The sequence below is a fragment of the Bacillus rossius genome, chromosome 3 (assembly GCF_032445375.1).
Source record: "Bacillus rossius redtenbacheri isolate Brsri chromosome 3, Brsri_v3, whole genome shotgun sequence".
NCBI lineage: Eukaryota > Metazoa > Arthropoda > Insecta > Phasmatodea > Bacillidae > Bacillus > Bacillus rossius.
The window spans coordinates 62,615,711-62,634,053 of record NC_086332.1 but is presented as its reverse complement, the minus strand read 5'-3'; the positions used below and the strand labels follow the sequence as shown (position 1 = coordinate 62,634,053).

Genomic DNA, 18,343 nt, shown 5'->3' with positions numbered 1-18,343 from the left:
GTGTGTGTGTGTGTGTGTGTGTGTGTGTGTGTGTGTGTGTGTGTGTGTGTGTGTGTGTGTGTGTGTGTGTGTGTGTGTGTGTGTGTGTGTGTGTGTGTGTGTGTGTGTGTGTGTGTGTGTGTGTGTGTGTGTGTGTGTGTGTGTGTGTGTGTGTGTGTGTGTGTGTGTGTGTGTGTGTGTGTGTGTGTGTGTGTGTGTGTGTGTGTGTGTGTGTGTGTGTGTGTGTGTGTGTGTGTGTGTGTGTGTGTGTGTGTGTGTGTGTGTGTGTGTGTGTGTGTGTGTGTGTGTGTGTGTGTGTGTGTGTGTGTGTGTGTGTGTGTGTGTGTGTGTGTGTGTGTGTGTGTGTGTGTGTGTGTGTGTGTGTGTGTGTGTGTGTGTGTGTGTGTGTGTGTGTGTGTGTGTGTGTGTGTGTGTGTGTGTGTGTGTGTGTGTGTGTGTGTGTGTGTGTGTGTGTGTGTGTGTGTGTGTGTGTGTGTGTGTGTGTGTGTGTGTGTGTGTGTGTGTGTGTGTGTGTGTGTGTGTGTGTGTGTGTGTGTGTGTGTGTGTGTGTGTGTGTGTGTGTGTGTGTGTGTGTGTGTGTGTGTGTGTGTGTGTGTGTGTGTGTGTGTGTGTGTGTGTGTGTGTGTGTGTGTGTGTGTGTGTGTGTGTGTGTGTGTGTGTGTGTGTGTGTGTGTGTGTGTGTGTGTGTGTGTGTGTGTGTGTGTGTGTGTGTGTGTGTGTGTGTGTGTGTGTGTGTGTGTGTGTGTGTGTGTGTGTGTGTGTGTGTGTGTGTGTGTGTGTGTGTGTGTGTGTGTGTGTGTGTGTGTGTGTGTGTGTGTGTGTGTGTGTGTGTGTGTGTGTGTGTGTGTGTGTGTGTGTGTGTGTGTGTGTGTGTGTGTGTGTGTATAGTGAAGCCAACCAAAACGTCTACAACTACAACCTAACACACCCGAACTGAATGATAAATTATATCTACCATACAGAATTCATTCTAAAGCTCAATAATACAATAGCAAAGAAACAGTGTTTGTCTCCTTTCTCAATTAAATGAATACCTAAAACAAACCCTAAGCCTATAAGACAAGGGAAATTATGAATGTATGTATCTAAAATTGTAAAACAAAGCAAGAATCACCAAATGAGTAGATGGCTTGAAACTCATCTAAAGGGCTTGTTTAATAACCACAGCCAGCAAAACCTACTCTAGCACGATGAATATTTTTAGTGCACTACATTCTCTGAAAAAATTTATAGATGGGATGTGACTTGAAAATCTCTACAGGATGAGATGTGACCATCTTTTTACTTACAACTCAATAAATATTTCACCTGTGCAATGAGCATAAAATCATGTACCATTATTTTGTAAACACTTTACAACGTAATCTCATATTTACATTATCACAGTTTTCTTAAAGTACAGTTAATTTTATATAATTATGATGCCCGAAAAACGTTAAAAACGTTTATTCCACTATTTACGTTTCAGAACACTGGGAAAGACAGTCCATTTTTATTAGTATGGTGTACGTAAAAGATTTGTAACATAACAAACTACGAAAGTAAAATATTGTGTCTGTAATTTATATCTTCTTTAACTAGTAAAAAAAGGCAGATGGCTTTATTTTTGTATACTAAAAAATTTAGTATCTATTTTAAACACAAATTAATGCCTTCTTTTTTTGTAAAGACATTCTTGAAGTGATGTTTGAAAATGCTAATGCCATTTCTGAAGTCAAACATTAGTTTCCATTCCAACCAGAAAATGGCGGAAGAAAAGAAAACTAATACCGAGATTAATATTCTGTTTGTTGACATTTTTCCTTAAGTTCCTCTACGTCGCACATCCATTTAATTTCATTAAAAAAAAGTGATTTTTGGATTTTTTCTAGAAAAAAATTCTCTCTCTCAGAATTACCACTAGGAAGAAATTGTAAGAATAAATAATTTAAAATGAGAAAGACATTATTAAATTTAACATCAATATTTTCTCATTATTTTATCAACTAAACCACATAATTTCCCTTGACTTTGAAGGACTTCGCATCTATTGAGTTTTACAGAATCCAGTGTGAATAAATTAATAACTTAAAATTAAATCATAAATATGTATAATTTAAACTTATAGTTTAATTACTCAATTGACACAAATAACTAACTTAAGACATATTTAAACTTCAATATAATGATAATGGCACATTAACATAAACACCAGGAACATAAAATTATTCTTTAAAATTTCTGCAATTACTCAAGCTTGCCTGGATTTTTAAGAACTCAAATCGACTAAAATATATGAAGTGTGGACTTGGCTCAAAAGTATTATTACTAAACTCTGCTTGACTCGACTTGGACTCAACTCAAAAATTTCCAAAACCATCCATCTCTAGAAAAATTTGAAATTTAGTTATGTGTTTGTTGTTTGCCACATTAAATTAATTGTTCTAAGTTTAAAAAAAAACTAGTATCTTCATGTCTACAAGATGATATTTAAAGCAAAAAAATATTCAGCTTCAATGTCATCTACTTTTCAAACTTAATAAAAAAACAGTCATGCCAACTGACCTGATGAGGCGTGCCCCTATCGCCTCCTTGGTCTCCATACGCTCGTTATCGCTCTCCTCGCGAATGATGTTGCGTGCTATAAGCTCCTGCCGGTTCGGGCGCAATGCCAGCTTGAGAGCGAGGCTGTCCTTCCGCGCGATCTTCGCAGCCAGTCGACCTGCGCAGACCACACCCATCGGTCCAGTTGCTGCTCACAACCTCCTGTGGACGCGCACATGCCGGGTCCCACAAACACAGGAGATAGAGGGGTACAAAACAGTCAACTACACCCCCGCATGCCAGGACCTCCACCGCACTAGGTGAGTGGTGGTGGTGGTGACTAACATCTGCTAACATCACTTCCTATTGCCCCACTTATCTACCTTGTACATACATACATACATATACCTTCAACATTTTACAACATGAGAGCTTATGGTATCTCGAACAGAGTTTCATTTATGGGGGAGTTGGAAAAAGTCCTCTGAAGAAATGTTGCTAAAATATTTCAGGCATACTTAGTGTTTTTTTTTTTTTTTTAATCTTCTTAGCCTAATAAACTTCATACACACAAAAATTAAAGGTAAAAAAATTAAGTAGCAAGGCCAATTTTATGTGTTTATGAAAACATTTTGTTTAACTTCGAGTAATAGAATAAGCTTAGTTTCTGAGAGTCTAATACAATAACTTTCCAAGCACAATCAACTCAGATAAAACATAAAGCCTCTGAACCTCTTTTCGGTCACAGGTTATCACTCTTGAAACTTAGAGGACACATAAATCAAAACATTAAAATATTCAACTCTGACTGTTTGTAAAAAAAAAAAATGTTATATGCTGAAACCCTCCCTGTATTTGCATTCTAGCTACTAATTACATTTTCCCACTATAAAGGTTGAACTTGTTAATTTCACATAAGATGGATGAACAAAATTAATGTAGCATATTTATAATTTCACTTCACTACACATTTTATTTCTCTATGAACCATAAAATCAGTAATTTGTATTTATATCTTTGAATGTAATACTTCCTTGCTCAAGTCATGATATTTGTTTAACGAATAAGAATAGTTTTTTTTCACAGTTCATATGTAATATTATATGACGAATATTTGTAAAACAATCTGGTATTGGTGGAAAAGATTTAACAAAAATTATTGCTAGCTAATAAAAGTTTTGTTTGGAAGGAATAGCGAAAACGAAAGGGAATTGATATAGGAACTTCGAATAGGAAAGACATGATATTTTTATGACTGCAGAAATTGAACTTATAATTGGTGAAATGTTTTGAAGAATTAGATGAAATGATAGGAAATAGTAATAATATTAATGATTTGAAGAGAGTTAGAGAAATAAAGAAGAATTATTATTTATAAGAAGATTTGAGTACTACAAGTCGATACCAGGAAGAAGACTACGAGTATAAACTACGAAGACTGAAATCAGATTAAGGCGTTTCCAGGACGTAGAAAGAAGTATTTCTAATTTTCAACTGTACGAGAACATACGGAAACGACGCGAGGCGTTCCAAGGACGAAGACGATCAACGATAGGCGTTCCCAGGACGAAGACGATCAACGCGAGGCGTTCCCAGGACGAAGATGATCAACGATAGGCGTTCCCAGGACGAAGATGTTCATCTAGAGGCGTTTCCAGGACGAAGTTTGAAACAACGAAAGGCGTTCCCAGTACGAAGACTACTCGTTAATACTAGGCGTTCCCAGGACGAAGGTACAAGACAGCGAATGGGCGTGCCAAGGATGAAGATGCAGAAGATTCATTGCTGAGGTCCTGGCTGAAAGAAGTCAAACCTAGTAACGCATAGTTCGTTACCACGGAACTATAATAACAGGTCGGTTATATAATGATGAATGAATGTCACCACATTTACTAGCTTGCAAAACTGACAATCGGGAGTAATTAAGATCACTTGAAATCCCTTACTAAATCTTTTACAATACCAGATTGCTAAAGTTAGAGACAACTTGAGTTAAAATTCACAAAATCGTTGTATATAAGCTAATCCAAGGTTTTGCGAATTTTTCCACGATATACCCAACTCTACCCCTGAATAGTCCGGACAATAAAAAAAGATATTTTAATTAATGGTGTATTAAATATATTTATTAGAAAGAATAAAGAATTTGATAGCTAAGGCCCGTTTACCACAGTTAATGAAATTGTCTTTAGGTGCCATTTAAATTTCATCAAATGTAATGCAATAATTTCCCTCAAATTACATTATGGAGATTACTTTCTTCCCACTATTCACATCTTATATACAATGTAAAAAGTGGCTTAAGACATTATTGTACAATACATTTTCCATCAAATACGATCAAATGTTTTTGTCCCGCCATTTTCTTCATAAGATGAATGATGTACGTTATTATTACTCATGATGAAGTTCCCCAAAAACTTATTTTTCCAGGTTTTATTTTTGAAATTGAAATCTATTATAAATTACAAAATTACCATTTACTTATTTAATTAACAGAAATACAAAGTTTTCCAATGTGTGATCTGTATCTGTTTCGTCACTGCTTTGTAGTGCATGTGAAAATGTAGCCAACTAATATCAATAACGATAGATCGCCAATTGTATTCAGCTTGCACATAGTCTCAAGCCATGTAAACTATATTTGATAGCTCACACTCTTTCATGGTTAGTGTGTACTATTAGGTTTTTGTTCTCAGTTTATTTTAAGTTGATACAAAATAATGTATTTGCTTGTATATTTACTAAAATTGAGATTTAGGTAATGCAAAAATAGAGTATTTGTTTGATGTTTACATTCTCATTCAGAAACTTTTTAAACACCTAAATTTTATAGTTTTTCCTCAATTTACGCTTTCCCACAAAGATGTATCAGAAGATCTTGGAAAAGAAGTTAAGGAAGGGCATGGCAGCAAATGGTGTGAGGTGCAGCATAGATTTAGAGAAGGAAGTTCTACCACAGATCTGATTTTTGCCATAAAACAACTGATGGAGAGAAGGTACAGATTTGGGTAAGATCTAGTAATGATATTCTTAAGTGTGGAGAAGGCATATAACAGTGTGAGAAGACAGTGTGTTTGGCAAACTAAGGAAAAAGTCTGGGATTAAAGTAAAGTTAATGAGAGAAAAGTATGTGTAAGGGAAACAGTAGCAATGTGAGAAATGGAAGAGGAAAGACAAAGTGGTTGAAACATGTCAACGGAGTGAAGCAGGGTAGTGCATTGTCTTCCTCGTTATTTATTATATAGTGATGGAGATAATAATGAAGAGAGTGGAAGATAAGATTGGAGAAAAGGAAGATGCAAGGCAAGAGCAATTAAAGGCATAGAGTGAGGAAGTGAGGAAATGTGGTATGCGATTCAGCACCAAAAAGAGTGAAGTGATGGGCATGATGAGGAACAAAAATGAAGTTAAAAGATGCATTGAATTAGATGGTGTTGAGTTAAAATAGGTAGAAGCCTTCAGTATCTAGGAAGTGTATTGGAGGGAGGGGGAAAACAAGGAGGAAATTGTAAGGTGAGGACAAGAAGGGGATGCATTCTACAGGTGTGCGAGAGATTTGGTATGGAAGAGGGAGGTGCTATTAAAGTGTAAACGAGTGTTGTACAATAACTACTATATGCCCATAGTCACTTATAGAGCAGACACTTGGACTGTAGATAATGGAGATGCTGGGAAGATTAGAGCAATAGGAATGAAATTTATGAGGCAGTTATGAGATGAGACAGGATCAAGAATGAGATATTGCTAGAAATAGCAGGAGTACAAGACTTGAATAACATCATTGAAAAAGTGAATGAGATGGTATGGCCACCATGTCCAGAGAATGGGAAAAGAGAGGCTGCCAGTTAAAGTACATGCGAAGACGACCCCAAGGAAGAACAATGAGGAGATAGGAAGAGAATATAGTTAAATGAGTGCAGGAGAAAGGAGAAGACTGAAATAAAGTGAAGAATGAGGAATGATGGAAGGACAGAGGAAGATGGAGGCATTTTACTAGGCTGACCTGGTCACAAGCTGGAAACAGTTGATGATGATTACAATTAACACTTTTTCTTTGTTCCTCCTGTAAAGTGTAGATAAGGAGTTTTGCTGTATATAAATATTTAAAATATCTCTGTATTTAAAATAATAATTACATGTCTCAACTCCTCTCCTTCAACATCCCTGCCTTTCCAACTTACAATGATCGTGGTGTCTCGTACTCTGCTTGAAATGCTAACTTAAAAGAGTGTCTGGTCATGGTCGGTGTTAACAATATCAATTTTGTTTCATATTTCCTGTAGTTTACAACACTTATCAATGTCCCTGTATGATGCTAAAATAGTAAGAAATAATCTCTTTATACATTATTCTGTATTTTACAATATTTTTTTGTGATCCCTTGTGTAAACAGATGTATGTTTAATTGTAATAAACTTTTTTACTAGTCAACGACAGTAGTCAAACATTATGTCGCAAGTTACGATGTTATCAATTACGAGCTTATTAAAACTTCCACATGACCAACGTTTGGTAAAATTATAAGAAATTAAATTGATTCCATGCCTTGAAAAAATAAATAAATATTATCCATTTTCATTATTTTCTCTACCTAGAGAGAAAAAAATATCTTTAAGTAAATTTTTTTAACTAAGTAATGAGCTGGACTCTAAAGGTTGGATGATCTCTCTCATTCACGAAAGTTAATTCAATTTCGTAAACACAGGAAAACATAGAATAATTCAAGTAACATCCAGTTGAAAATATATCTGCAAGCTGCAAATACTGTATATTATCGAACACATGGTCTATATACCGTATATTATCGGGTAAAACTACGGTATACTATACTATCTGGTCATAACGGACTTCACGAGAAAACCAAATTGATCATCAGAGGGTCGTGAATAATACAACCTAGTACCCAAATCGAATAATAAAACCTAGTACCCAAATCGAATAATACAACCTAGTACCCAAATCGAATAATACAACCTAGTACCCAAATGAAGAAAACTATGTAAAATAATTTTCAACGCAAATCAGCTGTCGTTTTTTAAATTGTAATATCCTTTGCTAATGGAGGGTATTACTATATACTTAACCTCGCACCAGTATATTATACAGCAACATTCATGATCTTTCCGCCCAAGACAGTGCAAACCTGGATGAGATGTATGGATGGTGGGGCTTAGCATAATCAGCTGTGCTATTCGACAGACGGAGTGTGATTCCTGGAGATAAGTTGTGTGTCCCTCCAGCATCCACCACAAACCCAAAATGACAGGGATAAATTTTTTTTTTCAAGAAATTTAATGCGTAACTATACCAGTTGGGCCTGAATTTGACGGACAAACTTAGGCTGCAGGTTCATCACAACAAAATAAGTTGAGAACATGATATGACTTATGATCAAAGGTGCTTCTTAAGGCTGGTATGTGTCTTTGAAGTCGATGCTGAACAACAATTTTATTTTAAATAATAAAGTATTTAAGAAGGAACACAGAGAGTCTGGATTATGTTAATTTGAATAAACGTCTACAACTACAGAAATTTTTGTCGCTGTTGCAATAACTTTCGTTGGAAAAATTAGGGGTAACACCTTTATTTCTGACATACTTTTGTGAAATGTTACTACTCCCCAATTATTTCAATAAAATAATTATGCAACAGCGACAAATTTTGCTGTGGTTGTAGAACTTCATTCAATTGAACATAATCCAGATGCTCAATCCTCCAACTTGAAACACTTTATTATTTACAATAAAAATATTGTTCAGCTCCATTTTCAAAGATGTATACCAGTCTTGGGAAGCACTTTAAACCATAAGTAGTAGGGTATATGTTTTCAACTTATTTTGTCGTGAAGAACCTACAGCCGAAGTTTTTCGGTGAAATTCAGACAGCCTGTATATTATACTTCAACCACTAAATTAAAGCAGATTGTGATGTAGTAATTACAAATTTTGAACCGTTAATTTTTCAAATTTTAATTTGAGAATTTTTACCAAAAATTATCATACTCTTAATATCTTAATAAAGTTTAAATTCCATAAAAAAACTACATACAAACTTCCTATGTGCAAGGATTAATGATGTGTGTTATAAACATGTTTTAAATAGGTAGGTCATCGTAATGTCACATAAATACGTTTTCCTTATCAGTGTTCTGCACACAGTGCCCTCCCTTCCCAGATCACAGCAACAGCCAAAGCAACACAAGCGCGCAAGAAAGCGCACACACACAGGAAGCATGCAGGCGATACAGAGACATGCAGTAGTAAGTCCAACACCTTTTTCCGTACCGTACGTACTTTCCTCGTCATCGTCTTGGTCGTTGCGGTAGAGCACCGGGCCGTCGCCGGAGTCTCCGTCGCCGTCCTCGCGGATGACGTACGGCCGAGTGTTCTCCTTGTTCTCCACGGTGCAGCTGGGCAGGGCGATGCCGAACCTGACCGGCCGGCTGCTGGACAGGTCGAACACACTGCTCCCCGTCAGCCACAAGCTCCAACAACAAACGACTCACTTGTTTACAGGTGCAATCACGGAGCCACAGTTTATGGCTTTGTATTTTATGTAATAATTACTGATCATATTTTACATTGATGTAGTTACGTAATATTCCTAATGGCTGGGCTTCTTTTCAGTGTGGCTATTGGGCAGAATGGTTCTGATGATGTAGGAACAAAGCCAGTTCACATTCCTGCCGTCACCATAGAACACAATGGCTTTGTTCAAACATGAATAGACTCACTAAAACGATAGCCCAGCCATTAAATAAATACTATAAAAATCCATAAATATTAAGTGTTATCTGTAATAAATATATATTACATAAAATACAGTTATAAATTATTGCTACATAATTACACCCCTTATGGACAATATAACAAAATATGCAGCTGGTGCATTTTGGAGTTATAAAATCACAACAGACCTTTTTCAATGCTTCAATGCAGAGAGTTTTTAATATTTCAATAATAAAGCATTTAAACACCTTCTTCATTAAATAATTACTTTTATTTCAATAATTTTGATGAAAACATGTGTTTGCTTACATTAGCTGACAGATATATTTACAAATTTTAAGTCAATGATGCCCCCCCTGAACATAAGAAAATAATATCTTACATAATATCTTTAATCAGTCTACGGACCAGTCTAAATCTCACTTAGAGAACGGGAACTCTAGACTGCCCCTCCTGATAAGCAAATTCTCAACTACTTGTGTACTGACGCTCTGCTCACAACATGGGTCACACCGTGAGTAGGGGGTTTGATTTCCCAGTCTCATGAGTGTCTGTGATGATGACATTAGGGTCAATGTACACAACTAATTTCAGTAAATTTTTGTAACATCTTACTACTACCAATTTACTAGTACAGTGCTAAAATATGACCTACAAGAACAACATAGGAACACCATGCAATTGCTACGGACATATTGCCTTTAAAATTAGTTGACTTGGATAAACAAATCAAATATTTAAAAAATAAAATAAAAATGTACAGGTTTTTGAAAAAAATTACTTGAATGACTATATTGCCAACGGCACCAAATAAGAAGTATGAAATGCCATTGAAAAAAGTGGCACATTATGCAAAATAGTATCAAGTATGTAAGTTCCAATACAATAACGTTTTGTCAAGCAACGGTGTATGCTAAGAGATGGAACTCAGTATATGATTGATTAACAGAATAAAAATTGTATGACAAATTATCTTGAGAAAATAACACCTAACTGATAGTTCCACACACAAATATTACAGTTTTTTGTTCCACAAAACTGGTAGGCAAGCAATCATGGTGGGCTTTTACTTGCAAAGATACAGATTCAGGCACATTACTCTGAAGTGGAACTACCATTGGTTCTGCCCCCTTCCATGTGCGTGTATAACACACTAGCGACCATCTAAACCACGACAGGTCACAAATCTGCAGGAAAATATACTAGAACCAAGTGTATGACAGTTACCTTATCCTCACTCTTGGTCTTGAGGAGGGGCGTCTGCGAGTGCAAGAAAGAGAGAATAGTTTCATGAGAATTTTAACTGAGAATTCACTCACACCACAGAAACAACTACTGTGTTCACATGCATTTGCCTATCACATGAATGAATAATTATTAGTTATAACCACTTTAAAACTATTATTAAGTAAATAATTAGCTGCCTAGAAATAAAATGCTCAATAGAACTGCTTTTACTCAGTTAATTATGTAATGGTAAGTAAGATTATAAATAAAATTTCAATGACCTTTGAAAATATTTTTCGAAAATTGTACATCACAATTATCATCACATTATTAATTACGGTATAGATACATTAATTTTATTATAGTATACTGTATTAAAGAGTAAGTTAATCAGAAAAAAAATTGACTTATTTCAATTAAAGATTTTATCAATGCTCTAGAATTCAAATTCCTCATAACTTATAAACTTTCATACACATAACCACAGACTATCAGTTCACCTTAGCAACAAAAGTCAAAGTCCAAGGACTAGGTAGGTAAATAAATAGTAAAACAACTAAACTGTAAAAAATAAACCCTTCACTCTGATATATTAAATAAAATAGTTTGAAAGCCAGGGTAATATGTTTTACAGACAAATCATGAAACACACAAGCATGAAAGTGTACATTAAAAGTCTATAGTAATTATTTGTTGAATAAAATGTGCTTTATAACATCACTAAATTTGCTGTGTGGTATTGTCAACTTTAAAAAGCTATGCTGACCCCCAAAAAAAATTCCATTCATGTCCACAACTAGTTTTATACTGAGTGAGGTTAAATAATTCTTAACCTTAAATTCATTTTTAGGAACAAAACAGTTTTAAGTATTACAGGTTGAAAACTACATTAAATTACTGCAGAACAAAAAAATGTGGTGTTACTACAAAACTGAACTAATAAAATTAGTAAGGATTATATTGAGAAATAAAAATAGTTTGGAAATGATTTTAACTAAAAGTTATTTTTTATCTATCTTTTAAGACTTCCTCAATGACTTTCTCTTGATATGAATACCTAGCTTCCTCCACTTGATCATTTTTTTTAAAATAAAAACTGCCTAACAGATGACTTGATGGAAAGGATACTGGAAATACAAAGGGGGTGTGTGGATGTTGGGACAGAGAGAGAAAGAGCAATGGTGGATCCAAAAGCTCGTCGAGGAGGTAAGAGTTCAAATCCAAGAAAACATTTTATCCATTGCAAGTGGCAGTCAGAAGTAGTGGTGGGGTAAGTGGCCCCTTCTACCTCTCGAGCCCCCCCTCCCTTATTAATGAATAAATGAACGAATCAGGGCTCGACATCACGACACTAGGATCGGAGGTAAATCAACGTCCGGGCCTCGACCCACTCACTTGAAGGAGACGGTGTGCTCCTGGCGCATGGCGAGCGGCCGGCTCTCCTGGGTGGGCGTGCCCTGAGGCGTGCAGCCGGCGCTGCCACCGCCCCCCTTCTTCTTGAGCGCGGACTTGAGCGGGACGGCGTGGAACTTGGGCTCCTTGGCGGGTATCTCCTCCACGCGGGACGTGTCTATGCTGGGGTCGGGCTGCGGCACGCGGAACGAGAAGTGGTCCTCATCGTCGTCGCACTCCCCGTCCGCGTCATCCTGCTCTGCGACCGCACAGCCACACTGTCGCGTTACGCCCCCGCCCTCACCATACAGCGGAAAAGTTGGAACAAATAAAAAAACCACATTGAATGAATGAATGAATGAAACTGTCTTTTCAACTTTGGGGTCATTAAGGGACGTTGAAAAGTGATAAAAGATGAGAATGAAGCACTGATATAATGAACTGTTAGAGGATACAGGAGTACCTAAGAAAACCTACCTGCCCCTTTGCAATATCTGCCATGCAAATAATACTGATTAGACCCCTCCGAGGAAACACTATCAAACATTACATATTTCTTTTATTTACTTAGCTTTATATCTCGTCAATGAGGTCATAAAGAGACGTACAAACACTTCAGTCAGAAGTATTGGGGGAGGGATCTGCAGTAATGAACCATACCAGTTTCATCCCTAAGTGGCTTTCGGAAACCATAGAAAACGAAAATCTGGATGAATGGACTGGGACTTGAACCTGAGTTTTCCTGAATTTGACACCAATGTTAAACCATTGTGAGACCTCGATCAGTGTCATGATTCTACAAAAGGCATCTGGAATGTATCCCCAACACTACTTGTAAGAATGGTTAATACTGCTACTGTGCAATGGGCACTTGTGTTTGAACTCCAGGTTCAGGAAAGAGTAGAGGCAGTACTTAACCGGGCAGCACTGACATCTATACTGTCACCGGCATGAATAAAAATGGCCACTTTGTAGAGTACATGTTCACCAGAAATTTGTGGAGCCTACAGCCAACTGCTAAAAACAGCTAAGGCTTTGTCTCATACAAACATTGATATATTTTCATTTTTTTATGGCAGTACTTTGCTGTAAGGGATATTTTTTAAAATTGTATCACAATACCTCTCTTGCATTTGTTGTTTGGTATGAAGTTATGATACCCGGCATTTAGAACACATTATTTGTAAGCTGTAAAATGTAGCACAAGGGATCATAGTTATGAATACTTGTGAAACTTGTTACACCCCATGTCATTATATTACACTTAGTAAATATCCATTGAAAATATTTGTGACAAAACAACAAAGGCACGAGACCTATCATGTTAAATAGCCCTTAAATAATAGTAATGATGAGAAAATGGGGAAGTTGCTTGTAACTCAAATATTAGTTAGCCTGTATGACATGCTAACTAACATTTGAGATACACAATCAATCATCCACCCAGAAACTCCATACCAATAGAAATCCATCTGGTGCAGATGGTGGTAAAGTAGATAGCTTCATTATGCATAAACATTTCTATGCAATAACTCAAAGTCACCTTGAGACTGACAAAACTGCATGAACACCACTACTGAAAAAGCTAAATGATACCACCTACGAGAGTGGACCATCGCTAAGAAAACCAAACTCCAGTTGCTTCTAAGACACTGATTTGCCTCACACAAAAAAAATGGTGTTTGAAAATCTTTTTATCTTTGCTTAATGCATAAAATGTCAACTTAATCAAATATTCTTATTTGAAGATGTTAAATTATGCAACTATGATGTAACAAAATAAGCACACAACAACTCCTAACAAACCAATATAAATTAAATTTAAAAAAAATAACTACTACTTTAAACTTGAGGCTAAATGTAGTTGTATTTTTATTTTATACACCCAGGTTGTGTTCTGTTGAACAATTAAATTGATACTCATACAACATATCATTAATTTGCTAAATTGCAAGAACAATTTTTTTTTATGAAAAACCTAATTAATAATTGTTTTCTTCAGTTTTATAAATAACGCTGTGCTTGCATGAGCTCCGCAACAACAATATTTAAGCATTAGCATCACAGTTGTTAGATAGGCTAAATGTGCATTAAAACAAAACAAGCATTCTAAAATTATTAACATGCTGTTTTGTCAGCAACAAACAAATGCCCAAAACACAAATTAATGAACACACATTCCCTAATTACACTAGTAAAATCTTTGTTTAAAATAAAATTACAAACACACATGGTGTTACATATCATAAACATAAAAAACAAAAGTGGCAAAAGGCAAAACATCACAAAGATTACAAAATTAATACAAAAAATGTTGCACTGGCCGAGCTCCGTTTAAATTAACCCCCAACATGGTGTTGTGAAATACATGAAATGTGACATATGAATTTCAACTGACATCACAATAATTTTGTTTTACAAGTCTACAGTAACTTAAAATAAAGGGAGATGCATTTAGTATTCACTAAACCATATTTTGATCAACAATATTGTTGATGTATATTTCATAAGCAATTTTCTCATGGATATGCTGCTGGTTTCATTTCTGAATATCGAGGTCATCAGCAGTTGCATAATCTACAATAGTGTGTTGTCATTTTCAGTCTCAGAATACATTCAGAAATGTCAACATTCAGAAATGTCAACACGTGGGTTTTGTGACGGTTTATCCTCAACATGAAGCAAATATTTATCTCCAGGTCTTACCTGGGACAGCTACGAATTACATTTACCATTTTTATAAAGAAGGCATTTTTTGCTCATTTTCGAGAAAATAGAAGTAAAAAAAAAACAGATGGCTTCTGCACTTAGTCATCAGTTGCACAACTTTCTTAAGGCCATGATGAAGAGTTATATTTCATGACAATGATGACAATGAAATGTGGTAATAAGCAATGAAATAGTGTGGAGCACAATTCCAAAGTTGTGTTTGCTTCCTGACAGTATTACACTTTAACAGCACCACCATAAATCCACTTTTACTAGCTCTTCGACTTGGAAAGCACATTTGACATACTACTAACTCATCCCTCACATTATGGGAAAACACAAGAAATATGAGCTCTTGCATATACTGTTCTGAATTTGCATTTCTTAAGCCGGACTAACGCTTGTAATGTTTTTGAGCAATATTGTGCTGTTTCCAAATAGTAAGAATGTGTCCTTCACTGCAGCCAAAGATCTAGCCTTAAAAGAACATCATAATTCTATAAACACTAACAAAACCTGGTGTAAACACCCACAAAATACTTTTTCAGCAGTCAAGTGTTTGCATTTACAATATAATCACAGACTTATTTTTAGGTAATTTTTAATATTTTACACATTTAAGTTAATGATTTGGTGGTCATAGATCAACATAGAAGTGTTGAACCGCAGTTGGCTTGCCAAGCAACAGACTATCTTTACATTTCTACGAAATGATAGCGCCAAAAACTCCTCAAAGACCAAACAGATGCATGAAAGGACACAAGTGACTCTTTCTTTGAGAAATGACTGCATTGGTGAGTGTCAGGGGCCTTTCAACTATTCAGAAGGTAGATTAAATGACTGACATCCTAACAGATGCACTTTCAAGGAGTCTAAAGAATCTTAAGGAAGTATTTTGAAACAGCACTGGTTTCGTGGGAGACGTAGCATGGAGTTGCTCTGCATTACTTTCAACAAAATTGTAGCATATGACTTATTAAAACTGGTTGTCTGCTTTTAACATTCCACTAGGAAGGGACTGAGGCCAAGGCAGTTACCAAGGTGAACCGCCCCCCGAAAATCTATTCACATCTCCCTTAGCATTCTGATTCAGGTTATTGAAAAAAATTAATCTTATCACTGCTTAATAAAGTACATATTTTTAAATATAATAGAACAGTTAAAAATGCCATTCTGTACTGTTTTTCTTAATAAACTATGGTCATTTTTTGCTATATATGTAGCCAGCAATTAATTGCTCATGTAATTTTCCATGCTGAAAACTTTAACCCACCAATTAATATCCTTGCCCTTCCCCCTTCCAATAAAAAGCTGGCTATGGCCCTGAACTTAAATGAAGTGTTGAATTATGTAAAATTATTCATTTGGTGAAAATTTACCTCATAATTTTATTAAAAGTTTTATTTAGCTGAAAATTTTGTTGTGAGCAAAGACAAAAAACCAAAGAGAATTGGAAATATTAGGGGAGGAACAGACCATGGTCTAAAAGTATGGAACCATCCCAGCAATTAACCTGAAATTACTGGGGAATCACTAAAAATGGAAATAAAGATGGCTGTACCAGAATTCAATCCTGAGTCGCCAAAGCCCATGATGATAGTCCAGCATCTTTAACCCCTGCACTGATTCCCTCTGTTTATCCCAATAACAGCCCCCCAACCCACTATTCTCTGTCCTCTATGGCCATGATTGCTAGTGTCTCGCACTCGCGTGGTTGAGTCGATGCCCAGTGGTTCGGAACCCACTATATTACCAGAGGTCCAGTTGTCTAAAGCTCCTGTGTACAACTATGCAGCCTGAAATGATAAAATCACCAGAGGCTAGAGAGGATCTGCTCGCTGCGAGTCCAAGGATGGTAGGTCATCCATGTACGTGGTATGGTATACTGTCACTACATTTCTGACAAACTTTAACAAGCTATTTATTATAATACTTAAGTAATCACAAAAAGTTATAAAACTCATATCAAGTAGAAATAAAGTATAAAAAAAATAATTCCCTGGTCCATTCATTACAGGAATAAAAAGAACACTATCTGATTCACTTAAAATACTGACAATAAAACACAAAATATATTATATAAAAATCGATAATCTATATTTTTCGCCATTTGTTGACATTAACAAATATTACAATGACCGCTCCATGACTGTAGGTGCACAGTTACCTTGGTACATGTAGTCGGACAGGTCGAGCGGGGGCGGCTGCCCTTGCCGCGGCAGCACGGTGGGACTGGGGGAGCTGAACATGGGCGGCGGGGGGATGGGACCGATCTCCGACACGGGGATGGGCGGTTCGGGCAGCTCGGCCAGCGTGAGGGCGCTGGGGTGCGGCTGGCGCTCCGTGGGGGGCGGCGTGCCCACGGCCTGGGTCTCTGCGCCTGGCGATCACACTCCACACTGCACCTCCTGCGCGAAGCCTCCACGGGTCCGCTTACCTGGTGTACATGCCGTTACAGTCCTCGCTCTCTGTCACATGCCTGCTTTTAAGCATATCTTGTGTTTGGTAAACACTTATTGAAAGATCTTCATAATGGACAAAATTACCATTTTCACTCTGCTCCCGACTGGAAGTATACTACCGAAAGGAGTATTAATTATACTCTGCAGCAAACTTTTAAACAATAAAATACAAGGTCACGCCTGAAGTCTCGTGCTTGCCCAGTCAGTGCCTTAAACTGAGGGGCAGATGAGCACTCAATGTGCATGCCAGTTTTAAGGTGATATCATTTAACATATCTTATTTAGTTTGTTTACATTCGCAAAATCTCATTTAAGACTAATTTTACAAAATTCCACAGTCTGCTTACCATCGTCACTAATAAAAATATCCAACAAAGATAACTAAACATTTCTGCTGCTTACAAAAGAGCTAGCAAGCATTAAAAATAAAATTCCTGTGCAGGCACAGTAACACATTAAGATAATACAGAAAGATAAGTAAAATAAATTTTTTTGGAATAGCTGTAATAATAACTCAAGAAAAAAAATTATGTGTCATTTACTCAAAAAAGCTTTTATGCACTGAACTCAGAGTCACTCTTTGTTCGATACAGAAACATGCACACACTGAGTGTATTTTACAATAGTTTGAACGTGCAACAACTAAAATATGTATAAACAAATGTGTTCAACACATGCAAGTAATTGGAAATTTGTTTTTCAATGCGATAGTAAGCTTGAGTAAACGCTATGGCAAGAGCAATGATTACGTAATGAGGATGTAGAGTGCCAGTTTTGCTTGCAATATCATCATAGTGATTTCATGCATTCGACCCAAAAAAAAATCAAAATAGCAATTTTCATGCTGTACATTTGCATATAAAAATTTGCTGTGATTTCCCTTGTTTAAAATGTTTGAAATAAAATTAACAATTAAAAAAGTCATTTTTGCCAATTTCATTTGCAATCATACTAAAGGTTATATTTTTAAGCAATTTGTACATTTTATATGTGTACATTTCCTAAAATTAACAATGACATCCACACATCCAAGTTTTTGCTGAATTTTTGTAACTCACTTTTTAAAAACACACATTTGTCTTTCTTGTCAGTCTTTATTCTCCATCACTCTTTACTTGGAAAACAGGCTGGCAGAAGCAAAAAGCATATTCACTATTAAAATAATCCTTTATCTGTTCTCATAGGTATCTGTCTATCACATTTTTTTCTCTCCAGTTAGCTGTATTCAGTTGCTTGATGGTTTCTTATTGTTCGTGACAATACCCTACAAATTCTAAAATTTTCTGTACATTAACTCCT

General features: G+C 36.2%; 1 protein-coding gene across 13 annotated transcripts in view; it reads right to left on the bottom strand.

Annotated features, from left to right (window-relative positions):
- LOC134530784 (phosphatase and actin regulator 1) overlaps positions 1 to 18,343 on the bottom strand; it is a 519,177-nt gene that overhangs the window by 20,049 nt on the left and 480,785 nt on the right. For 2 of the 13 annotated variants that reach the window (XM_063365977.1, XM_063365975.1), the window contains 5 exons: positions 16,750 to 16,962; positions 11,877 to 12,132; positions 10,482 to 10,514; positions 8,799 to 8,989; positions 2,545 to 2,701 (listed from right to left, as the gene is read on the bottom strand). In XM_063365977.1, coding sequence (XP_063222047.1) covers positions 2,545 to 2,701; positions 8,799 to 8,989; positions 10,482 to 10,514; positions 11,877 to 12,132; positions 16,750 to 16,962 — 850 coding nt within the window. The remainder of the gene's footprint in view (positions 1 to 2,544; positions 2,702 to 8,798; positions 8,990 to 10,481; positions 10,515 to 11,876; positions 12,133 to 16,749; positions 16,963 to 18,343) is intronic. The other 11 variants (XM_063365979.1, XM_063365976.1, XM_063365980.1 and 8 more) reach the window with 11 other exon arrangements.